General features: G+C 39.4%; 1 protein-coding gene across 3 annotated transcripts; it reads right to left on the bottom strand.

Annotated features, from left to right (window-relative positions):
• Nucleotides 1-479: 479 nt before the first annotated feature.
• TMPO (thymopoietin) lies at nt 480-24,501 on the bottom strand. 3 transcript variants are annotated; one of them, XM_082490102.1, is made up of 9 exons: nt 24,001-24,501; nt 14,241-14,367; nt 12,392-12,550; nt 10,714-10,814; nt 5,864-5,983; nt 5,664-5,759; nt 4,998-5,108; nt 3,623-3,717; nt 480-2,357 (listed from the first exon to the last, which is right to left on the bottom strand). In XM_082490102.1, the coding sequence occupies exons 1-9, from the start codon at nt 24,238-24,240 to the stop codon at nt 2,066-2,068; spliced, it is 1,341 nt and encodes a 446-aa protein (XP_082346228.1). In that variant the 5' UTR covers nt 24,241-24,501; the 3' UTR covers nt 480-2,065. The 3 variants fall into 3 exon arrangements, with proteins under 3 accessions (XP_082346228.1, XP_082346229.1, XP_082346230.1); XM_082490103.1 differs by lacking the exons at nt 5,664-5,759; nt 5,864-5,983; XM_082490104.1 differs by lacking the exons at nt 4,998-5,108; nt 5,664-5,759; nt 5,864-5,983.
• Nucleotides 24,502-26,239: the final 1,738 nt, after the last annotated feature.

Raw genomic sequence — 26,239 nt, 5'->3', positions numbered from 1 at the left:
GTGAAGTAACACTGAAGTTGAGAGGATTCTCCAAAACAGGGCAAAAATGAAAGAGTGACGACATTTAATTGCATTGCAGTTCGATTTGGGGTTTGGTTTTTTGTTTTTTTTTTTTTATGATGCTAATAGTATCCCTGAAGGAGGTCAACTGAAAGTATTTCATGTAACTAGAAGAGAAAGATATATTTCATGTTAAAACGTATAGCAAAGTGGGGTGAAAAATAATTAAGGTGAAAAGGAAGTTCCTTAAGCATTGAAAAGCAAATGAAGACTAGCTTCTCCCCCCATCCAAATTAAAGGCCTAAGATAGGCTAAAGGAGTAGAGTGCAAAACTATAATTATAGTGCAAGTATGACAAATATTCCTCCCACCAAGTGTTGACATGAACTACTCTGGGTCTACTATCAGATATATATCTTTTTTTAAAGCATGAAAGACTGTAGCAGCACAAAATGACACCACTGATACATTAGTTGTCTTGCTCTTGCTGCTTTTCAGCAATGCATTTATTTTGATAAGGAAAATTGACACACATTAAAATCATTTTTATTTTTCTGCATTTTGACACCAAGTGAATGTTATATGTTACAATTCTCTATAGGATGGACACAAGTTTAGCTATTTGGATTACTCAAAAAAGCAGATTAAAAGGAAAAAAATAATCTTAACAGAAAAATACCCTATTGCTTTGCTACAAATTACCACGTTTGTCCCAAAGTTCACAGAAAGTAAAGCTTCCCCATAGCTATAGTCTACACAATAATTGTACCTAGAGTAAAAAGATATTGACTATTAACTAATGTTCGCAGCTTTTTATAAGTAGCACTTTAAGAATAAGTAGTATGATTTATTGCAATTTTGTACCAAGCAATGAGACTGCTGCAGATTTAAGCACACCAAAATGTATACATTCACTTTAAAAATTGTTGCTTATCACTCTTCATTGGTAGTAGTGAAGTCAGCTGCCTGCTCAACTAAGTTACACAATATAGAGTGTTTCAGCATGCTTTCACTGAGAAAAATATTCAACTGCATAAAGTAGTAAATCTCACCTTAGAAGATGAAACTGTAGCAGAAAATGCAGCAATGCCCTCTTCATACAAGAATAAAACTTCATATGGAATTTTCACACTTTGAGAAATACTTCTCTAAATGAATATTCAAAGATAATCACATAAAGCTGTGTTGGAAAGACCTCGTTTTTTTTTTTTTTTAAAAAAGAAAAAAGACCACTGCTAAAGTCAGAATTTAGACTAGTTCAGGTAACAACCTTGATCCAAAAAAGTATTTTAGTAGCAAATTATATTGATGCAATTTTTTATTTTCCAGGCATATTGCTAATAAATAAGTTCCTCTAAGACATTCTTGCCAATTAGATTTGTATTCAGCTCCTACAACACTGTAAGCACTAAAATGAAGAGATACATTTAAATGAAGTTTAAGCTTAAACAGAGTTACTAATATGATACTAAGACTTTTACAGAAATGCAAACAGGTTTACAGTTACACTTACTAAAAAGTTACAGTAATCTACAGAAAAGGTTGTTGTTGTACTCTCCCTATATCCTAAGACATCAAATTCAATAACATTGTTACTAAAAAAATGCATACAAAAATGCACTTCCCTTTATTACCTGTGTTAAAATCCTCCTCCACAATAATCTAGAGACAGAAGTACAACTTCTTTTCTGTACAAAAGAAAGGGTTTAAAAACACAGCTTCACATTTTACTACATTTTTGCCCTTCTCAGCTTCCAAGTTCTTGCAAAAACAAATATACAGTTTCTCAAAAATCAATTTAAAGGATGTCCACATTAAAAAAATAAAGCCTACAAAAAGTTCAAAGATCTAAAAAAATGTTACTCCTATGGCAAAGTGAATCTCCTACTAGTCCAAAGTCCAGAAAGTTACCAATGTCCATTTAATATTATCTTGCTTCATTTATCCAATTTATCAGGTTCCAATCACATTATTTGTAAGAAGTCCTTGAGTTGATGAGAGGGCAGAAGAGTTCTCTACAATTAAAAACAGGAGATCAAATCAGGTGTGCCTTTTAAAAAGATATTCATTTGGCACTGCCCCGAGAGGAAATATTCAGATATTTAGAGAAAGGATTTCCTTGATTAGTTTCCATAGACTGATAAACCAAAAACAAGAAGATCAAAACAACAACAAAGAAAATAATTTTTATCCACAGGGGAATGGAGCGTTCTTTTTTTGTTGGTGGTTTCTCCGATTTGATGTCAGTTGAGGTATTGTATTTAGGAAAATACTTAGAGAAACTTTCCTCCATCCTGAAGTCACTGTGCTCTATAGGCCGGCTAGCAGCTCCTTTGATTGGCCTACGGCAGCTAGCACTGTTAATTAAAAAAAAAAATAAAGATATTGCATATTTAAAAGAGCAATCTGAGGTATACAGGAAAATTTTAGTATAGTTAAAGAACTAAAAATTATTTCTAGTGAATGCAGTACCTGAAATATCTCTCTCAAACTCCAACACGTCTATCATTACTATTTTTAAAGTTAATCAGCGTTCAAACACACTTTCAAAAAAACCTCAAATGCCAGTTTACTTCACCCTATCCACATAATCAATGGATCACAACTCGCAATAAAACTCTAGGAAGTGTCTGTCTGCATCTTTAATGATCACTTCTACAGCCCCAATGGGATTTCTAAACCTAAGATTTCCCCTGGTCATTAAAATATGTACTCTGGCTAAGCCAATACACAGAGCCAGAAGATGAAGCAGTAAGGGTTAAGAAACCCACATACGTTGTCAAGTCCTTATATATAAGGACTACACATGCATGATTTTTATTTAAAGAAAAGTAGCATAGATTTAACTACACCGATAGACTTCAAAACAAGAGAGAACAAAGCACATACATACTACTACACCATAGTAGTAGTACCATAAGGAGAATATATGGTACCAGTTAAGACTTTATACAATTGCAGTTTAAATTGAAGCTATAATTAAGATGTGAAATAAACTGTGTTTCCAACATGTTAACCATAGGGAAACTTTTTCTCATTTTCTCTTAACAGGACAAAGTTCTGTGAACTGCTTAATTATCAAGAGGGTTGTTTCAATTTTTGTTTAAATACAAAGTTGCAACAAAAAATTTTAATAGCCCTTCCTAGATGCCATCTTTATTCATGCCAAGAGTAATCTTTGACTCCAACAGGACTGCTACTTAAAGGAACAAACAAGGAATTTGAAAATTCTTTTTGGCTTTCAAAAAGAAATCGTTATGTTGGGAGATCTTTCCTTAATTTAACAGCAGGCCTAAAGCAGTTGCATCTAGCCAAAAACTGAAATATTGTGAGCCATTACCACAAAGAAGCCCTTCTCATTTAACTTCCAGCATTCAAAAGTTCCAGTAATAATTCCTACTATAGTAGTACCCTGTCCTCCCACCCCCAATTTAAGTAGAGACTGTTTTGGCTAACAAAACTACATATATAGAAAAGAAGAGTTAAGTGGTCATCTCAACTGTCATTAAGCCAGAGTGCAAAAACGTTCCTCGGAATCTTACCAATATAATCAAAAGATAAGTATCAGCTTAAATAAGTTTACAAGAACTGAGAAACAAGCCCCCATAAACCTTATAAATACCTAATTCCTGTAGGTGTTGATACTTCATAAGGGAACATTTCCTTAAGAATATCCCTTTCTACTCTTCGTTCTTCTGTATGAGTTTTCTCCAGCACCTAGGAAATCAAAAACAGTTAAAGGCCTAACAGACCATAAACCAAAAAGCTCCTGCATAGTTATCTCGGGGACCATAACCATGTGCAATTTATAAGAATGAATGAGTCACCCAGTGACATTCAAGAAGTTTACTTCTTGGGTTTTAGAAGTTAGTTGAACCTTTGCTAATGGTAGCTGTCTGGTCACTTTTGGTGTCTTAAAGCATTCAGTGCTCTCCTCAGTTTCCTTTAAGATAAAGAATACATTGTATAAATACAATACACCTGCCAGCCAATGATGTAGACAATAAAAAAAAAAAAAACCTTAACCATCACCTCTATCATGGCTGTGTTCAGCAGATCACAGGATTGGTTGTAGCCAACATGATTAAAAAAGCACTGATGTGGGCAATTTGTCTCTTCTTGCTGTAATAAATAATGCCACAGTACAGTAGAACGCTAACTGAAAAAAAACTTACGCAGTTTGAAATAGAACATCAAATTTTCCCACAACCTTCTATTTGACAACTAAGTCTACACTGCAGTTACATTACAAACAAGTAAAGCAGCCCATTTCATAAGTCTCAGACCCACTGGTAGAGTAGACTTCCCCAGCGTTAATGCAAGTTTTATCTACAGTAACTAGATGAAGCAATGAACTCCATTCAAATTCAGCCAAGCACTATCTTGTAATGTTAATTTCCACAACATTACAGTAATACGTTAATACATTACATATACTTGCAAGTGCTTTAGACAGTTCTCCAAGAGGTATATAATTGACAGCTTGAATAGGTTTACAGTAAAAGAATTATTCCCCTTCTTGATAACTGACAGGAATCTACAGATGCTTTTTAAATTCCGTCTCTTGGTCTAAAAGTAATCCTACTCTTTGATTCCCTAAATTAAGGTACATTGTGGTTTTTCAGGATAGGCTGATTTACGAGATCAAAGGTAGATAACCCAATTTTACTGTCTTTGAGTTATTCAAAGAATTTAAAAGAAAAAAAAAAATATATATTTTGTACAGAAAAATAGCAGCACAAGAAAAAATAACAAACCAAAACATATTTTCCTTTTCTTTTACCCTAAGGCAAAGCAGGATCTCCACACACACACACACCCAAATCCGAAAGAAGATAAAAATAAGTTTAAGTTTTCTTTCATGATAGTCTATTTGGACTAGTGCCTCCTGGGCAGTGACATCCTCCACCCCTTCTGTACTAATGAGTAAGCACATGCACACAAGAATCTTGTTCAGAGAGAGTAAGCAATAGCAATCTAAGTTTTAATTTATTTACTTCAGCTGTCATCAATGGTTTCTTTGGTGTTCTTCTGGGCATGTCTGAGAGTTCACTGATTGACAGTGTAGGAGCTGCATGCTTGAAATTTCCAGGCACCCTATTGACAACCTGCCGAGATTCAAAATTGTTCAAACTCAGAATCAGCCAAAATACAAAATAAAAGGGAGAAGGGGGCAGAGCCAAACAAGAAAACCTTTATGTGCATTGCATATGTGCATGTTAGGAGTTAACTCAAGGTTACGTAACAGATACTCTGAAATAAGCATAGGAAACACATCGCTTATCATTCCAAGTAGTTTCTTTTAAGCCATTTAGAAACAAAGGCTATTTAGTTTGCAAGAAAAGCCAAACTTAGAAGCAGATATTCTGCATGTACTTAAATAAATTAAGAAAAAGATCTGAGCTTTTAAAGTGGTTCTTCTCAACCCTCCCCCAAAATAGACATTAGATGGGACCTAGGTGTCTACCTTGTCCCATCTCAAAGTGAACAACAGCATTAGGCACTAAACCAGATACTGAATACATGGTTTCAAAGACTACTGAATACAAGACTTTTAAGGAAAGTACAACTATCTGTTCAAAACAGAATTATTCTGTGAGTAAAGATATATTACAGAAGAATACCGCTTGCACGACTTAAACATATTTACTAAGCATATTTACTAGGGTCTCGTTGCTTGCAGTCAATATAGTTTCAGCTATGGGAGTACTCTCTGTTATTACAGCATCATCTACAGGCAACTGTGCTGTAGCTTCCACCTGTTTGTTTAAAACAAACAAAAGAAAACAATTGAATAAAATAGCCACTGGGACCCTAACAGTGAGAAAAAAAAGCTTATCTATTATAATAAGCCTCTCATCACCCTTTTCCTTGGTGTTCTTCTTGACACTCTTGTAGACTCCCTAGAAAATGCCTGCAGAGGTCCACTTTTTGAAGATCCACTTGTCCAGACAGTCTCAGTAACTTCATCTTGAGAATAGGTCTATTCAAGCATCAAACACATGATCAAATACATGAAAGCCAACTCTCAACATTGGATACCCACAACCAAAAGCCAGAATAGCATGCATACTCCAGAAGCAGTGTGTCTACAATCCAAAAAATTTGGGTCCTAATGCATTCAATAATGAATAGCTAGCTAGATTAGCAGTGTTGACCACAATATTTATGTTACAGCACGTTACTTTTCAAATACAGAACTAACTAGATAATGCTCAACAGTGAAAACTGATAATCTGCTCTCTGCAACAGCATGAAATAAGTAATGCTACAAGTAGTTACATCAAGTCATAGACAGCAGATATGATAGTTTTCAGGCCCATTACATTACCTGCCTACACGAAAAAAATTAATCTATGCACGTAAGCAGAAAGCATCACCTTGTTCTCTACCCAGACAGGGTTCTATTCTCTCAGAGATGGGAATGGTTTAGGCAGTCACCTACATTTCAACAGGAACTAATGTCCTGCCACAGTGGGCAGGGGGAGAAGTTTCCATATACAGAGATGAAACTCACAAAATTTTCACAGAACAGTGGGTCTAAACAATCAAGCCTGACACATATCTTCACAAATCTAAGTAACAACAAAAAATTTAATAGCCATTAACAAACACAGACTCTATGCCTTATTGCAAATTTTATGCTCAAACAAAAAGTCCTCCTCAAAACTAATTCCAAACATAGACCTGGAGGGAAAGGGAGATAAGTACCTGCTTATTCTAGGTTACAGACAAGATTTTCCTTTTTATTTGATTAAGTTTTAAAATAAAAATTATTACTTTGTTAATACTGAAATCTTTGCACAGTAACATCTTATGCATTGATGTATTACAAAGTTTTTGGAAATTACACTCAGGGTTGATGGAAGTTACACAGACTGGTGCAACTGTCAATTACAGTTTTAACAGCAGAAATAACTTCACTGGAACAGTATTAGCTCCAAAACAATGTGTTAAGAGAGCAGGGTGGAAAGTATTTATTTATTAAGAGGGGAAAAAAAAAGTCTAACAATGCCCATATCCATTCCTCACTTGTATCTTCAAAGTTACTCCAGTGAAACTCGCAGCTGAGTAGCGTTATGATTCTTAATGCAAGTTCTGTATTACTGCTGCTACATATCCAGCAGAGGGAGCGCAAGGGTTTCGCTTTACTCCAAAGTCACTGAACTACTTTGAAAACCAAATGTGTATTTATGCACAGACCTCAAGCCCAAAACAGATTCAGATGTTTCCTACAAAACTGTAGATTTCAGCCTGAGCCTCCAATATTCTTTTCAACTTAAACTTCTGATGAAGGATCTCCCAAACTCTCTTTATATATTCATCAGACACTGGCTTATCTTCCCTATTAAGCTTAACCTGCAGCCTTCAATCATGGATCCCCACCTCAGTCCCATACACTTTCTATTTGAGAGGTGGTGTCCTTTATAAGCTTAGAGAAAAATACTAATTTCAGAGTGGTTCCACTCAAACACATTCCACTTAAGAAAGCAGTAAGGCAATTCCCTTATCCTACTAATGAAGAACTCCCCTGCCCCAGGCTGTGTAACTAGGAACTAGTTTTCTTCTAATGAAAAGTCAGAACTGCAATAAGTAACTGCCTCTCTCCTTAGTTCTTCAGATGCTTGTCAGTCATGTGTTTTAAGTACCACGTTTCAAGTTTTCTTGCATGTAAAATCTAGGAAAAAACACAAAATCTACTGCCTAACACCCATCCAGACTTCAGCAGAGCATATTCAACAGACAAAAAAAAATAAATACTATTGCTGTCTAAAGTTATAGTTAACTTCACTGTCAATTGAGTGGGCCTTGTCTGCTTATTCCACAAATATCTGAACTAAGTAAACCCTAATAGAATGTAATACTCATGTTTAGGTACACCAACACCTTGTATATAACCAGAGAGAGTTACAATGGTGTGGTGTTATTCAGCATGTGCTTTTAGCTGTCATTACTCACGAGCAGTGAAGCTATAGATTATGAGTCTACCTGAGCTACCATTTGCCAAGTTTTTTATTCTGTGCATGCCACACGAAATTTGTATGCCAGCAGCTGCAATGCTACATGTTTTATTTTTAAGCCCAGCTATACAGATAGTTTAAAAAAAAAACCACGCCGGGAGAAATAGGGGAACACAGCACATGCACAATGTCACTATATGAAGTCTCAAGGAGACAGTAGTTCTATGTTGCCAGGACTCCTTAACAGTTAAGTTATTTAGCCTGCCTCTTTCCATCCAGTGCGATCTACTATAAGGCCTTACACTCTGTTTTGAACTCTAACTCTGTATTTACCTACCTGATTGGAAGGGGGCATTCAAATTAGGGTTTTCTTCCAAGTTTTCCAGTTCACTCTGGGGAGGCAATTAAGCACAAACAGCCAAGCTCAAATTCATCTAGCCCTCCACTGCTGACTGATAAGACCCATAAGCCTGCTCAACCTCCCCACCCAATTTCTTTTGCACCACCCTGCTTAAAGACTATCTATTTGTACTCGTAAGAAAACAGCAACGTCTATCCATGCCAAATGACAGACAATCCTTTCAGCTGCCTATGCCTGGACTAAGACCAGTGCTGGACAGGACCTAGAAGTGACTAACAAATCTGCTCACACCACAATACCAACCAATTTAGCCCCACCACTCTTCAGAGGCTCATAATCTTTCAGCCAATGCCACACATTTGCATATAATTCTGCAGAATGAGTATGGTCACTTAACACATTAGCTGCAAACTTAAGATCCAATTTCACAGGAAGAGGGAAAGAAAAAAAGATAAGATCTTCCACTTTTATTCTCAGCAAGATATATGACTACACACATTTGCTGCTTCAAGCAGCTTCAAAGTTTTGTTGGTGGGGGGTGGGTTTTTTTGGTTTTTTTTTTTTTTTGTGGTGTGGGTTTTTGGGTTTTTGTTTGGTTGGTTTTGTTTGTTTGTTTTGGGGTTTTTTGGGTTTTGGTTTTTTTTAAAACACAGCAGCCTGGAGTTGAAAGGTAAAATGTTTAACAAGCTAGAGAGTTAGAGTTCCTGAAGAATTTGGCATAATTTTTTGATTAATCAAATGATATTCCTTTAATTAAAATAGGCAAGTAATTAAAATATGCAACTCGCAAAATATTTCCTCTATACTGAACACGTAAAAGATTTCAAGACAAAACACAGTAATGACCTAGATTTATTATAATGAAACTGGATGACAAAAAAATTGAGTAAGCACTCATTACTTGAAAATGCCACAAAAATACATCACTATCTCTTCCCTTTTACTCTGCAAGTGGGTTCCTGAAGACTAGGAAGCTTTGTTGATAGCTGAATTATATATCTCTGTTACACTGAGGCTGGCAGGGATTCCTGGGTGAATAGCAATTTAGAAAAAAGTAATCCTTAAAATACAAGAACCGCCAGATTCAGATTCCCATCATAGAGACCATCACATGCAGAAGTAGCACAAATAAGTGAACCCTAAAATCCAATTAAAAATAAGCAGAACTAGTTATGGATCTCCATAACTGTGTTATATTATGCAAGCTCATATAGCAGTGTTACCTGCTTCAAGAGACATCCATAGCAAAAGCATGTTTATACATATATACAGACACTATCTAAATAGAATTATCTGGCATCTGCCATATTCTAAAGTAGTGAGAAAAGTCACTGTTCTGCTACAATGCATCAAGCTATTAACAGGTCAGATTTTTGAGTCACTGAACTTTTTCTACACAAGTCCTTTACTGTAACACAACTTCACTACTTACTGGTCAGATGAATAACACAAAAATCATAAGTACCCTCAGATGGGGAACAGAGTATTTAGTGACACTGTCACATCACAAGGACAGATCAGCCACCAATTACCGAATCCAGTATTCAACCATCAGTTCAAAAACCTGCCGCACTTCTGTAAAATTCCTCTTTCAACAAGACAACAGAAATAATATTATTTATAAGTAAAGGTCAAGTGGTACATACAGTGAGATTTAAACTTGTTATTTATTATTTTTCTTCTTAGGAGAAGCTTTCCAACAAATTAATGTCTACTGCTGCTACAAGCATAGTTGAGGAAAAAATATTATATAGATAGCTAGTGCATGTGTGTACACACATATACACACTTATATATATATATAGGCATATACAGAAGTACATTACATCATGGATTATATTTAAATCAGTCATTAAAAAGATGTATTTAAAATGCAAACACATATCTATAGATATCAAACCAGATATAAAACTATGATGTATGTATATGTATTTTAAAACATTTCTAAAAAACCAAACAAAAAAACCTAAACAAAACCCTACCCTTTTCCAAACTTTTTTTTAAACTGCTTCTTTTATTGAATCAATTTGTTTACAGACATCCAAGAGGATGACATCGGCCCATCTGACTTAAAAATCTGTCCCCTTTCCAAAACTAAACATGTTAAGTTGCCTATTATTTTTCTCTAAGAGGTGCTAGAGCAGCTGGCAAGTCAAGACAAACAGCTTTTAGCAGACCATAAGTTTGAATGTTATGAGACAGACTAAAAACAGCAACTATAGTTAATTCACAAGATTTTCATGCTATATTAGAACAGGCTTTCTGAAACAACTCTTCAAAAATAGCATAGCCAACTAAGTCAAATGTGATTATGTTAAAAGTAGTATGGTGTTTAGTAAGAACATCAGCTGCAGTTAGTAGCCACTCCAGATGCCACTAAATTAAACATACCTGGTTGTGTTCAACAACTCTTCTTTGTTTGAGTGCTACTGGAGTCTTCGTCCTGGCTTTCAATGGTTCTCTCTTCTCAAGCCTCAGCTCGGTCTTCGGATCTGTAACCAATTTTAATATAACTAGTTTCTATAATACTACTGGTTGTTGCGCTAGTTTAAACCAATCGTATTTTAATAAAAACTCCTTTTAAGAAGCAACATAACTCTGTTATGAATTACCATTTCCTTAAAAATTTGTGAGATACAGGTAAGTTTCTCCATTGAATGTAGAAGAACAAAGACTTTTGAAGAATAACCTTAAAAAATATTTTAAAATACTGACCCCAATAATTCATTTTGTCCTAAAAATCCTACATTTCAGATAAGCTTTAACCAATCCAGCAGTTCCATTTAGAAACTGGTATGAAGTTGCAATTACTTTAGCCAAAGTACCATTATGCTATTGATTACGGTAAGGGCAATGAAGCTTTTCAACACTGTTTAGGCTGTTTGTTTTGTTTCCTTTAAAATAAGTCCTTTTATACAAAACTCCTTTTTGATGCAGAAGGGTGACTGGTTAATGGTCATCTTACCAATAAGAGGAAGTATGATTTCCACAACCTTTCTAAAATTCTAATAGCATTACACCAAGGTATCTAAAGTTTAGTTACAGAAATATTTATTTTTATTTTTTTTTGGCAGGGAGGAGTATTTGTTTGGTTTGGGTTGGTTCCCCCCACCTTCCCTCAGGTTTGAACAGTTTGGTAACTAGATGAAGCATAAGTAAGTACAAAGAGATAGCTGTCAGTTATGACTGGGCTCTTGGCTGTCCTAAAAATAAGTGTCTAACATCCCCTCTCCCCTTGAAAGTGCAAAAGATTAAAGTTCAAAACCAAGCCCAAATATGCACAGGAGAGCCATCGAGTTCCTAGTTGTATTTAACCTTTTCTCTTCCATCTCCATGGAAGTTCCTGGTTAAAAAAAACAAACAAAAAAAAAAAAAAAAACACACAAACAAACCCAAACACCCCCAAACCAAACCACAAAAAATTAACATCTTCTAACATTCCATTAAAGACAGCCTTTAAAGCCTACGTTGTTTGTAACTTCTGTAAGATGTATGATGGCATGTTTTATGTTCCACTTCCCCCACTCCTATGCTTTTTGATACAAAAAAGTAAAACTGCAAAAACCACACCCAAGACCAATCAATCAACCCACCCCAAACTAAGTCTATAAAGGAACAGAGCATAAAAGGGATTGACTCATACATGACACATTAAGCAATGTTTAAAAAGTACAAAAGTTAATAAACATTCATTCATACACTACCCCATAGTGAAGATTACTGTAAGCACCATAAGACAAAATTGCACTGGCACTTAAAGATTAAGTGCAAAGAACACCGGAACATTTCATACACAGTTCTCCTACCTATCAGATTTACAGGCTCCAATCTGGGGAAAATGAACAAAAGGGAACAGTTCAGTAGGAAACAGTTTCCTTTCCCAGAACAGGCACCTGGATCACTATGCTCAAGTACTGCATGATCAAGTACATGAATCACATGGCCTAGAGCACTGTCTTAAAGCCTCACCTAACAGCAAGATCGTGCCCTCTTTAGATATTTCTTCTACTGCAAGTATTGCTGATGTATAATTAGGATAGTTCATGCTCAAGTTCCACTGAAGTCTTACCTTCTTCATTGTCACTGTACTGGTCAGAATCATTATTTCCATTCTGTCTGGTATTTTCAGCAGTTGAAGAAATTGCTGGAAGAGGCACCGGTGCCTTCAGTTCTGGACCTTGCTCCATGAGTTTCAACAGTTTTTTCTCATAAAGTTTCCTAGTAGTAGCTATAACAAAGAAGGATACATACTAAAGATAGTTTTCATCTTCCCTGACTTGACTGCTAGAACTTGGCTGTTACATATTTCTTAGGAATCTCTGAATGTAGGTTTTTCTATTTTTAATCTGTCTGTATAGCCCAAAGCATATACCTCTAGGTATATAAACTCTACCTCTAAAGCTTCTAACTTTTTGGTTTAAGAGAATTCTGAAGATAAACTTGGACCTGCTAGTATGCTGAAAGTTATAAGCATTTATCTATGGAAAAGGAACTTACCTGCTTCTTAGATGTTTTGTTTCATATGTTGCAATACACAAGTTGTTATGCCCTCACAAAAAAATTTAATGAGATTGATATTGGCAAGGTCAACAGCTTCCATGTAGATTCCACTATTATCCTCTTAATACCTTTACCCTGGAATTAACACCCCTTCCCCTTTAGTTTAACTTTTGCCCTGTTGGCAAATTCAGTCCAATAAGCATCAGAGGCGGTGCAAGTAAGCAGCAACAACAGAACTTCGTGTTTGCTGCATCTAGCCATCAGACTGGCTCACTTGAACTAAGAGGACAGCTGTTTAAAACTAAAAGGTATTAAGTCTAGCACATCCATGTCAGGACTGAGCTGGCAAAAATCTGTAGAGGTGACCAGCGCTTGAGCTGTTCGCTGCAGAAAAATCTAACTTTAGAAGATTTTGGATAAGAGGATGCCACCCTTTAAAAGAAGTGGCAGACTCTCACAAGAAACAGAATCCATACTCTGTAAGAACTAAGGCTTTTACTTAGACCAAATTTGAACATCTTTACAGCAGACTGCATAGGTACTTGAATTTTTCAGAAGACTTGAGTGCTATCCAAGAGGAACAGGTTGAATGGGAAACCACACAGAAAGAGCTAACAGAAAATATTATGCATAAGACTTTGAATACACACAGGACTCCAGGCTCCATCACTGACACTTCCACCCACCCAGGATTTCAAGAACATTCCACAGAAGGCTCAGCATACTACAGGGTACCATCTTTTTCTTTGAAGATGGTCCCTTTTGCAGATAAGTTCCTTGCCATTAGGCTAATGCACAATCCAAAAGGCAAAGAGCTTTGATCCCATATCACAGATGAGTGCCCAAGGCAGCAGATTAAGCTGGGAACAGGACTTCCCCTGACACAGGTTAGCATGCAGGACAGAACACTAGGTTCAAGGGGAAAAAAAAAAAAAAAAAAAAAACAAAAAAACCACAACACAAAAAACCCAAAGGAAAACATTACTACACAATGCAGTGAGTAGGAAATGCCCTAGGGAAGGGGAAGTTCCATGTTCTCATTCTGCTCTCAATGCTATTAGCTTATTATGTAAGATGTATTTTCTATTTAAGCAGGCCCCAGATCTCAACCTCTGTATCAGAAGACCTAATTACCCCAGCACTGAACTTTAACTAATAGTTACGCAGCTTCAGAACAGAAGTTGGAACATCTCCAGCTGGCCTAAAACACAAGAGTAACAATCTGTGGACTTGCCCACACTGCAATGCTTCAAGTCTTCTCAGTGTAAATAGTTCAATGAAAACTGGGAAGTAAGATTGCAACAGTATTGGTACTAAACTTAATAAGCAACTGTATCAGAGAAGCTTAGAGGACTTGGAATGAGGTTTAGTGAGAAATATGTTGAATGAATGAATATTTGCTCGTTCAGTTGACCTACCTACAATTGGACCAGGATTTACTCCGTACTTCACAAGTTGCTCTTGAAGATCTTCATTACTCATCTCTGTTATATCTAGGTCATCCTTCTCCTCTGGCCTGGGTTTGTCAGTTTTCTTTGTGGCCTTCTGTGAGTGTGTGAGGAAGAAACAAGAGACAGCGCATTTCAAGTTAACACAGAACACATCTTTTTCTTCTAAAGGAACAGGAAGAAATGAGAGTCCTAAACACACAAAAACAGAAAAGCAATTATATTCTCCCCATCCCCCCCATACTAAAGCCTATGTGAAACACTTCAAACATTTACACCTACTAAACTAAACAAACATGCACAACTTTTCTAATTCTATAATGAGATACCCATCACAAGCCTCCTCTATAGTAAAAAAAAAAAAAAAAAAATCTTGCTCGTTACTCTGATCTTGTGTTTTAGTTTGAAGTTCAAGTATACAACAGAAGAGGATTTCTTTTCTATGACTGGAGAGGTAAGCTTCTGGCTGTTTCACCATCAATACTCTAAGCTACAAATATGATGCTCCATTGGCATTTCTTCACATTATTCTTCTACCCAGTAGGTTAACACTTGTTCCATATAATTAGAGGAAGAAGTTCTTCAGTACCCACACCCTCTGAACCAAGTTCCCCAAATTCCCATTCCCACTTATCCTGGTGTTCTCTGTAAGATTACATGATGTTACAAAGCGAGTGCAGGAAAGGCAAAACCAGAAACACCCTTACATTTTCAAAATCCTGCCTGTTTGCTCAGGCCACTGGTACTGTAGCTCTAACAAATCCTAAACCCAACTCTGGCAACACTACTTGAACAGTTGGCAACACACTACCACCACATACAGATGGTTATCAAAATAATCTGCCAAGATGCTACTCCTAAATTAGCAGTTTCCACTACATCCAAACAGAGTTATCATAACATTTGTTCAACTTGGGAAGCCTTTGTTACTACAATAGACATTTCAAGCTCTGAGATCTACAAGAGAGTGAGGAGGTAAGACAGAAAAAAATATGCTTAGGATCTGCTTGCTCTCAACTAAGGATGATCTTGATACTGCTTTGAAATAAGTCATATTTGTATACCAGAGTTGTAGGATATAAACAGATATAACTTCGACAGTTAACATTTTTCTCAGCTTGGCGGCCCAGAGGTCCTATCTGGGTTTTCTGGTATTTACCAAAGACTAAAATTCAAATATGTTATAGCACTCAGTCACAATTAACAGTTTTTTTTTTCTTGTTATATAGGGTCACTAAAGTGGCAGATTTGACTAATGACAGATTTACAACTCACTTTATCAATCATTCCATCCTTTTATCACATAAAAATCTAATTATTTTTTGAAGTAACTGAGCCTACTTATCTAGTAGACAAAAAGCAACCAACCTGCAACTATAGGAGACTTGTATTTACTTTTGAATGTGTTGGTCATAACACTGTTTCAAGTTAAGTATCACATTAACAAGAATTTCTTATTCATTGCATTTTTTTCTGGACTACTAAACTGCCAAATAGTGGAAAAAAGTTCCAAAATACATGCTGCATTTTCTTTTGGGATCTGTTTGGACTATTGACAGCTCTGGTGTTTGTACACACCACCAAGAAGATTAACTAAGATGTTACTTCCACATTTCAGAATAAAACCACCACCATGGTGCAGAAAATCAACATTCCAATGGCACTTTAAAGAAATCAGAAACCTAATTTAATGTATCTCTGCCTTTATATCACCTAAAGGCCACAGAAGAGACTGTAACAATATTTACCAGAAGAATTACACAGTATTCTACTAGACTTTTACAGAAATCTTACCTACCAGAAATCTAACTGCAACTAATGAGTAAGACAGTCCTCGAACGTGAGTGATCTCGCATATCTCATAGTATCCTTGCTATTTGTTTCTTCTTCCAAGTACTACTACACTTTTTCCTGCAGTATTACCACACATTGATACCATCACAATAGTCAGTTTCAGCAGAGAAAAAGAGCAGGGAGGGGATGAAAAGTTGAAGGTAATCTATGTTCTTCAATAATATTGCAAGATGCATTGATAACCTTGTGTTCTGTGAAGTCTTCAACTTTTACTTTTTAATACCTATTCTTCTTAAAGCAGAAGCAAATTACTTCACTTGTACAAACAGAAAGCTGCCATTTAACCACTCACTGAACCATGAAGTAAGTCCCTAGAAGCACAAGTCAGGATAGAAGAATTTCTCATACCTTGGCTGTGGTATGACAGCATTAACCTCAGCAATCATATTAGCTTTAATTACCACTACTATTATGCTATAAAGCACCACAACATTTTCTGTGCATCACCACAACTTATCCATGGGATTATCCTGCGTGACAGATTAAAAGAGCTAGCTCTAAAATTTATCATTGCAAATTAAAACTAAGCAAAACCACACATGCACATTTTCCTGATCTGGTGACCATTAGTAAAAATAAAGTCTTACCGTGGTGCAGAGGTGAAGTGCTTAAAATGAAATTGTGGTGAACATCAGGATTTACAGAAGTAAGGTGGTAAAGCCGACAACTTTGCATGTAATATAAGTATTCTTGCAACGCTATACCCAGACCAATAAATCCTAGCAGCTAGCTAGTGCTAGCAGCATTAAAGAAATACTTCTAGTCACTGCCACTTTCTAGAAAACAGAAGATGGAAGAGGATCTACATATTTCATTTGAGAGGTTTGTTGACACCAAAGAGATAGCAGTTTGGTACCGGTATCTGTCAGGCTCAGTTTCAGATTAACTAGGACCCAACCCTGCAGACAAGTACTGAAGTGAATTATAAGCAAGGGGCTCCCACACAGCATTCTCAGTTCTAGGGCCACAGGAAAACAACAGCATAAGAAAAGTTCATCTTCTCAGAGTGTCAACTCTCCACAGTAAAAAGCTTTCACCTTCTTTCACTAATGAGAGGAGCAGAAAATGCAAGTGATGAGAATTCAGACCCAGAAGCTATCCCTTACCTCATCTTTGGAATTCCCACTGAATAGAAATCCAACAGCCATAGACCAGTTTAATCAGACAAAATTTATGGCTACCTTTACTAGTTCTAGCAGTACTCCAAACACAAGCAGAAGTAACATCTTGAAGAAGCCATTAAATAATATAGTAGACAACTACTGGACACCAAAAGAAGCATTTTCAAATCCCAAGTTAAATGGCACCTACATTAATTAGGATATTCAAGGACTTTAATCCCAAACAGGTGCAGCTTCATCACTAGAAGCAGAAAGGCTCAGGGCTTCTTCAGTATTTCTCTGAATGAGGTTAAGACAGGCTAAGAAAGCCCAAATTACACTAACTGAATGCTTTTAAATTCTCCAGTTTGTACAGTGTCCTCTCTGGTAACAAACAGTGGTATTTCTCTTAGGATACGGGAAGATACGGAACTGTACATGCCAAGTCTCAGTAGTAGACTTACACTGTGAAATACAGAGGTCTCTTCCCCTCCCACTTTTTATTCTATCATACACAAACATTTCCCACAGCACTTTTTATTTTTTTTAAACTAAGCCCTGCTGAACTTTTTAACCTCCAACACCTTGAGACAGTACTTACCAAAAGCTACAGGACTTACAAAATAAACAATGGAGAGGAAATTATGCAGCAGTAATTCAGAGGTACTGATACACTCAACTTAAGAATTCTCTACCTTTTGACCTTAGTTAGTGCGAGACTTACAATTTCCAAGTCTATATAGTCTAACAGTCCTAAATTGTAAGATTAGGGACTACCTAACCTTCCCCTCCTCCCAAAGACTAAATTCCATGTTACTCAGTGAAGGGAATATACCCTCTCTGAAAACAGAAGAATGATGCATAATGAAGAGTCACTTCCAGAGAACCTAAGTGAAAGAGTAAAACTTCACAACAGAAAAATCAAGAAACCAAACCAACAGATGGTCTCATGGCTCAATCAACTGAATGCCGACCTGGAGATCTGGCTTGTATGTGTCCCTGCTGAACAACTGACAGGCACTGCTAGACAAAAATTCCATCAACAGGATTATTTTATTTAATTATAACTGCAGTTATTACACCAGCACGTCTCCCTAGCTCATGAGCCTAGAACTGCAGAAAGTCTGAAGGTGCAGAACAGCACAGCAAGACTTCTCACTGCAGCAGGAATTACTCAGTCACCTCACCCTCACCCCTTCTGCCCACAGCTGTCACTCAGACAGCAGATGAGTGCCATTTAAAAGGCCACAAAGGTGTTAATCCGTGTTCTGGGACACATTTGTACAGCATATCATAACTAAGAGATACAACCACACAGGAAACACTGAATAGATTAGATTCTCTTGCTTCAGAGGGTAGCATGTATGCTTTACGTTCACTCACCTATCCAGGCATGCAGTTTCATCTTCCACACTCCTGATCTTCATAAACTACCAATTTTACTATTACCTTCCCTTTTCCAATAAGGAAGAGGTTGAAACCATACAGTAACCTTAGCTACAGATATTATCACTACCACACCATTCTGACCATGAAGAATTGAAGCTAGCTCTTAATTTACTCGGCTACTTAATTAAAAACAAGACATATCTTTACTTGATAAGTATCTTCTATGAACAGGGCTTTCAGGTCCAGATGCTTTAACTAACCTCATTAACAGAAGTGAGGAGGAGACCTCTGACTGATCTTCTTCAAATCACCACTTTAATGGTCAAAAATATCACCCCATGTTTTAGAACAGATTCCTCCGGGACATGAAATGCACCAATAAGCTAAGTCATAAAACCCTATACATTTAAACTCTGAACAGCTCCTGTTTGGCAACAGCGTCAAGATAATATTTTTGGTATGCGCTTTAAAACAATGCTCCTGAAGAGGGAAAAATGCCATTTCATAGTTAATTTTCCTTTGAGCTATCTGTCCTGATATTCAGCCCACAACTAATCAGGACCAGGAGCATCCAGATGGTTCCCCCTGCAGCAAAAAGGTGTCTCACATACCAGCCACTGTCCTCATACACCACTATGCTAAGTAGGCTTAGGGGGGGGGGAAAAAAAAAAAAAAAGTTACTCAAAAACATTAGCAGAGCTGAAGAAGCTGGCTCCTCCAGACAATATTATCAGACCGAGGCCAGAACAAGCATGATTTTAAAAGCTTCTCCTCTCCTAATAAGAGTATATAGCCAAAGTGAGCCCTTTCCCCTACCCCCCGAAAATAAGAGAACTATTACATCTAGAGAAGTGGCCATATTTAAAATGATACACTTTCAAATATTTCACAGGAAAGCTCTTTAAAAAAATAAAAAAGTGTATACGGGCTAACATTTAATCTTACTTTAATTTAGTGAATTTTATGTATTTGACAGCATTTGAAGTCATCTTCTACAAAGCAGACTGAACTTTATGCAGTAGGAGGGGGGTTTGCTGCATCACATTACAAAGCATAAAAATGCTGTCTGAGTTTCACCTGGGGAAGTCAGATCTTACTACAGTAAAATAGTTTGGTTTTTAACTTTAGGTGCCAAAAAAAATGCTAACTGCCCAAAGAGTTTGGTGTTCCAAAGCATGATGGTTTCAGGGCCTGAAAACAATGCAGTCAGAACAAAACCCCGGCAAGTTTTGATCCGCTTATACATGCATGTAAATCATCTGTATGTTCACTACTGTATCAGAATAAAAAGCAGGTCAAAATAAACCCAGATGAAACAGCAGCAGCATCACTATGGATGCTTGACATCTGTCTCACATCAGCTTTACATCACTAGCATATTAAGGTTTTTATTTGTTCTGAGAGAGTTATAGGTTGGATGTGCTATTGACAGAGCTGTGCTGGAAGACTGATAGATTTAAAGGACATAATTTGTAGTAAAACTAAAACTATGAGGTTTTTCTCATTGCTGCACAGCTTTTGTCCATAGAAAACGCGCACCTAAATGTATTATCAAATGCCCAGAACTTAGAAAAAGAACACTAAAATGACAGCGTAGACAGTTTAAAATTACCAGTGACTACAGCAATGTCAAAACATTAGCCGTCAGTATCAAGAGACCTGGTTTAGCTTTACTGTCTTTTCAATGGCTGCAACTTAGATATTCAGAGTGTACGCCTTTAAACTTGTTTCTCATATCCATTTAAAAAAAAAAAAACAAAACAAAGCAAAACACTGCTCTCCCCCCTTGGGCATCCGTAAGTCAGCTTACAGATCAAGTAAGGTATTGATCCAAACAGAAGTACTCTCTCCTTCCCGCTCAAAACGAGCCCCCCCCGCTTCGGCCCCCCGACAGTCGGAGGGTGCCGCGGCAGCAGCGCCCCCTGGCGGCCGGCCCTGCCCCTCAGCGCGGCGGCGGGGCCCCGCCCGCCCTCCCCCGCCGCCGCACGGGCAGGAGCGCTGCAGCGGCCACCGGCTGCGGGCCCGGGGAGGGGAAGGCGCTCGGCGAAGGGAACTGCGAGCGGACCCGGGGTGGGAGAGGGGGGAAGTAAATCCCTCCCGCGACCGACTAGTCAGGACCACCCTTACTCAGACCAATACGGAATCCCGATTACAATCAATTTTTCACACCAAAAGCCATATTAAACGATATATTTTGTACATCTTTGATAGCCTACGCCCATAAAATACTGGCACATTGCTTCCTGACTGTGATCCCAATCTTTTCAGAGGACTTGAGCCACCAAGACGATTGCTCACTCAAGGCGTTTGGACTTCAGCAGGCAGGCACGCACGCAGGAAGTTCAGTACTCAAACTGTTGTGTTGGTATTACTACTGAAAAAGCACAAACTTAAGAAGAAAGAGATTACACCTCTCACTTCTGTTCTTCTCTATTCAAAAGTACCCATTTCTTTGCTCCAAGAGCTATTCTGGGCCCTTTTCTACTTCACTTGCTATGCATCTAGCATTCATTCATTCATCCAATCCAGCAGTGGAAGCAGGTCTTCACTCCCAAACCAGTTTATTTGGGTTTTCTTTTTTCCTGTTTTTTGGGGGTTTGTTGTTTGGTTGGGCTTTTTTTTTTTTTTTTAATTAAGGATCATGTAATATTAAGCTATATCCAAAGAAATATCAAAAAATGAAGAAGAGCAGAAAGCACGGTGGGACAGAACCCTCCAAAATGCAAGTGCAAGTACTCTTTCACATGTTTTTACAAGTTAACACTAGCCTTGACTGAGTCATCTGGATTAAAGTGACTTTTGCAATTTTCAAGTTAAGCAGTATTCAAATTTTTAGACTGAAACAGGAAATGCAGAATAGAGCAGTCCAAACTTTTTAATCCCACAGTAGATACTTTTCTATGTTACAAAGGTATTTTGGTGTTCTAGAAACTTATTAAGTAGCTGATTGCCTAAAAGTTTGAAACAGCTGGTTTACATTTCCCCCCAACATACACAAACCAATACTACAATTTCTAAGACATGTAATATACATAAAAATGGAACTAATAAAGCATTGCAATTTTGTTACTCAGATCTTCACCAAACAACAGGAAAGAGCCATGTTATTATACCACTACATGTTATAAAGTACTTTTATGCACCCAGTGCAATTTCTTTTCTGGTTCTTTTAAACATACACATAAAAGGAATACTTAAGATAAAACAATGAAGTTACACAAAAGAGCGAAAGACAAAGGATGCTGAATCCACCTTCATTTTCAGAGTATACAAAGTGACTAGAAGAAAATATGGGATTCCTTTATTTTATTCTTCCTTTCAGTAATGCCTTGCAGTCCCAACTTCCTCCCTCTACCCCTTCTAGTTTTCTGGGTTTGAGTGCTTTCGCTCCTGTCCTCAAATAATCTTGTCAAGATTATTTCACTTAGTTTCCATACCAGAATCCCACTCCCCTGGATGTCAGACTTCCTTCACTCTGCCTCTCCCTTCCAACTGTTTTGGGGCCAAGTCACTCTGAAGACCTGTATGTCACTCTTTTGGAAGGAAAGCAGATTAGAGAAGCACCCTTATGCCAGAAAGCATCAACACAGACAACAGCTACTCAAGCTACAAGCAGTTTCAGAACTACCTCAGTTGTAGTAAGCAGACAACAGGCATCCATCAACTGAGCTTTTTTTTTTCCGGGGGGGGGGGGGGGGGGAGCACAGGGGCGGGCCACAGACCCAAGTCTAAGCACCTGTCACTAGAATATTCACTGAAGTTTTGGAAATTATGATGATCACTGTTCTGATATTAACACACAGAACTAGCAGAAGTAGCACAGAGCCTTCCAGACATTGTTAACAAAAGTGTAAGAGTACCGCCCATTCTGTAAACATCAAAAAACTCACCCATAATTGTTTAAGCTTAAGCACTGGGAAAGGGAAAAACGATCTAGGAACTCCCACAGTTAGTTATGAGACTTTCCTTCTCCTACAAGTGTGAAACACGTCAGTTTAAAGCTCATCCTATTTTACTCAAAAGCACTTTCCGAATTCTAGAGGCAAGACCACTCTAAATCAGAGAACTGCCTAGTTCACTGTAAAGTTTCTCCAGTGAATGCTAGTTAAGTATTTGAACTAAACGTTTAAAAGAGGTAAATAATTTGGTTAGAAATCTCTTCCTCTTTTAGTTGCAGTTTTCAGTTTCTTAATTCAAGAACTGTTTGTTGGAGTTTTTTAAAATATGAAAGACCTTCAAAAGAGTCCCTTTCTCTGCACTCTCTTTACAAATGAGCTTTGAAAGATAGTATTTCAGATACTATCATTAAACACTTGTAATATCACACACATTACAACATCCATAGCTGGCGATCATTATACAAGCCTCTACACGAGACCAGACAGCTTAGAACTATGAATTAAAAGATTACTTTCTCAACATATGCAAGTTTACAGACCACTTATTAAAAATTAAAAAGGAAATCACATTTTCTAAAAGGGAAAAAAATCCAAGTGGCAACAGCTCCCCCCCTTTTCCTTACATAATAAAAGAAACTATGCCTAAGAAAGCAAGTAACAGTGGACCAACCAAATACGCAGAAGAGTCACTTTGCTATAAAACATATGCTTAGAGGAATGAGCGAGACAGCTACATTAAGCAGACCCTCTTTACAGTAAACAGTTCACTTCAATTAAACAAAACAAACAAGCTGTTCCTTCACAACTTCATCCTTTCATCTGCAGGTATCTGCACAGAGTAGCGCTGCTTCAACACAACTCAGACAGCTGATGGGAGCCGTCTTTCCCCAAGTAAGTTGCAGCCTCATGTAGTTTCTCTTGCTTTACTCCTCCAACCACCAAGTATTTCACTTACGAGACCGCCCGCCAAATCACAGTAAACGCTTCCCCGTTTACAGTCGGGGGGAGGGGGGGGGGAGGGAGTAGCGTTGGGGTGGGGTAAGGGGTGTTTCACACTCCACGCGCGATCGCGCCGCCTCTCCCCGGCTGGAGGGTCCCCGCGGCTGAGCCGCTCCGGAGCCGCCGCCGCCACCGAGAAGCGCACACGCGAAACGGGAGCTGGAAGCGAAGCCGGCGGCCGCCCAACACCGGCCCCGCGGCTCCCAGTTCACCTCCCGGCGCGGGGCGGCCCCCTGGGAGCGCGCCCCTGCCCCTCCGCCCCAGGCGGGAGGCACCGTCCCCGCCGGGCACGATCGCGCCGTCAGCCGAGCCGCGCCTCAAGTAAAGCGGGAAGACACGAGAGGAACTGCGGGAGCCTCACGCCGGTCTCCGAGCCACGGCCGGCGGGCGGGGGCGGACGGACCCATTCGGGCGGGAAAGCGGGCCCGAGGCTGCCGGGAAGCCGAGGAAACGCGGGCGGCGGGCCGGCAGAGGGCCGGCGGTACTCACCCGCCCGGTGGCAGCGCCGCGGTTCCTGACGCCGAGAGGTGTGGGCTCCCGCTCCTCGTCGCTGGAGAAGTCGGGCTGCGCGGCGGCGGGCGGGTTGCGGGCGGTGAGGTGCTGCAGGTAGAGCTGCACATACACGTCCTTGCGCTGCTCGCCGCCCGGCAGGCTCACATTGTTAGCGATCAGCTCGCTCTTCAGCTTCTCCTTGGTCAGCACCGACGGATCGGCCAGGAACTCGGGCATCGCCGCCGGCCGCCGCCGCCCTCCCGGGAGAGGCACCAACAAAGCGCGGGGAGAAGGGGGGGGGCGGGGGGAGAGGAGGAGGAGGAGAAGAAGGAGGAGGAGGACTCGCCTGCCCCGCGCCAGGGACCCAAGCTCCACAGCGGGCAGACGCGCACACCGAGCCCTTCTCCCAGCCAGCAATAAACCGCCCCCCGATTGGTGGAGAGGAGAACGACGCGGCCCTGCTATTGGTTGCCGGGCTGAAAAGGGGAGAGGCGCGCGGGACCCAGCAGCGTTAGTGCTTTGCGCGAGGGAGAGTAACGCAGTTTAAATTCGGCTCAGGCGGGAGAGGCGCGGAGGGTGGTGTTCGCGCGCGGCGCGGGGCGGGGTCGGGTGGCGCGGGGCGGGGTCGGAGCGGGTGCCGCCTCAGGCGGCGGCTGCCGCTCTATCCCCGCCCCCGCCTGCCCAGGCGGGGCCCTCGCAACAGCGCTTCTCCCTTCAACGCCACCGCCAGGGTCTTCCCGGGGTCTCCCCGCCGCCCTGCCTGGCGACAACGAAGCGGCCGGCTGTTTTCCTCCGGTGGGAGAAGGGGCGGGAGCGGTTCAGGCCCGGCGTCGCGCCTGCGTGCGAGGGGCGGGAGCGGCGGTGCAACAGCTCCCCGTCACCTGCCGTGATCCCGGTGACCTGCTGTGACATCTGCCGCCGGCTCTGTCCCCGCCGCCGCTCCTCAGGCAGCGGCTTCCCCGGCGCGATCAGCTGGCAGAGCTCGCCGCCGGCTTTTCCTTAGTTTGCTCAAGCGGCCGTCTCGCAAATGCGGGAGTTTTCTCCCAGGGTAACCGAACTTGCTGCTATCGCCAGCCAAGTGCTCAAACTTTACGAAATATGTTATCAGGCTTGAGAGGAAACCCAACCGGGAAACCGGTAGCTAATCTGTTAGTGTAACTGTCGCCGTCGTGATGACTTACATGGCAGAAAGGAAAAAAAAAAATTAATTGCTTCTGTAGTATTGCAAAATTTGAAGGGTGTGTTCATTTTATTGCGCTGACTTTAAAAATTTCACAAGTGTGTTCCTGCTGGGGAAGTAGGACCGAGTTTAAGACTGCACGATCTTTAAACAAGTGAGTTAAACATTTCTGTTTGCACAGTGCTTGCTGGGAACACACACTGCTATAAATTTTGCTGTATTTCATGATGGGAACAGTATAATATATAGATCTGACTACATATCCTATGCTTTTGGTATATTGCAGTATCAGAGATAAGAATTGAAATATGAATATTTTAATTTGCCCATCAGTCATGGACATGAAACAGGACTGTTAGCGTTTGCACCCACTCCTCTTTATGTTCCAAAAAGAGTTTTAAATTGCCATTTAGGGAAAGAATTTCCTCCATTTTGATGTGCTCCATCACTAAATATGGTGGCTGTCATTCCTGTTTACCTAGCCATTACCACAATATCGGCTAGATGAAGGTGCTGAGGGTTATTTTTGTGTAAGATAATTTCTAAGCAAATCAAGGACCCACCCTCAAGAAGACTGATGCTTCCAACTGAGGAATTGGTGTGGTGTAACAAAGTAATTAATACAAAGGAGAAGCTTAGCTTGGGGAATTTAATTTACCTTGTAGTGCAAGTAGTGATATGAAGTGGCCATTATCTACGGTTCATTATAATTTATATCTGAAAGCATTTGGTTCTTGGTGTTGTATATACTTTACCTGTTCAGTTTGTTAGAGAGTGAGGCTGAACAGTGGGTAGAAATGCCTTCCACTGATAGCATATGCATACAAAGCAAATATTCATATACCAATGTGGCTTGACTACTACTTGTAAGCCCAAATACAATAAATTAGATGGTTCCGTTTATTTTTCAGCATATCTTAGCCAAAGTTTTTCCTGGAACATGGGTATCACATGACAAGTGTTTTGGAAATGCTTAAAGGAAATTGAATTCCTCTCCAAATTTGATAGTAATAATTTAAACTCTAGATAGTATGTTTCACCTTGAAAAGCCTCTAG

The sequence above is a fragment of the Vanellus vanellus genome (genome assembly GCF_965231255.1).
Source record: "Vanellus vanellus genome assembly, chromosome: 1".
In the NCBI taxonomy this organism is placed as follows: Eukaryota; Metazoa; Chordata; class Aves; order Charadriiformes; family Charadriidae; genus Vanellus; species Vanellus vanellus.
Note: the sequence above shows the minus strand (reverse complement) of the source record. Positions and strands in the feature narration are given on the sequence as shown.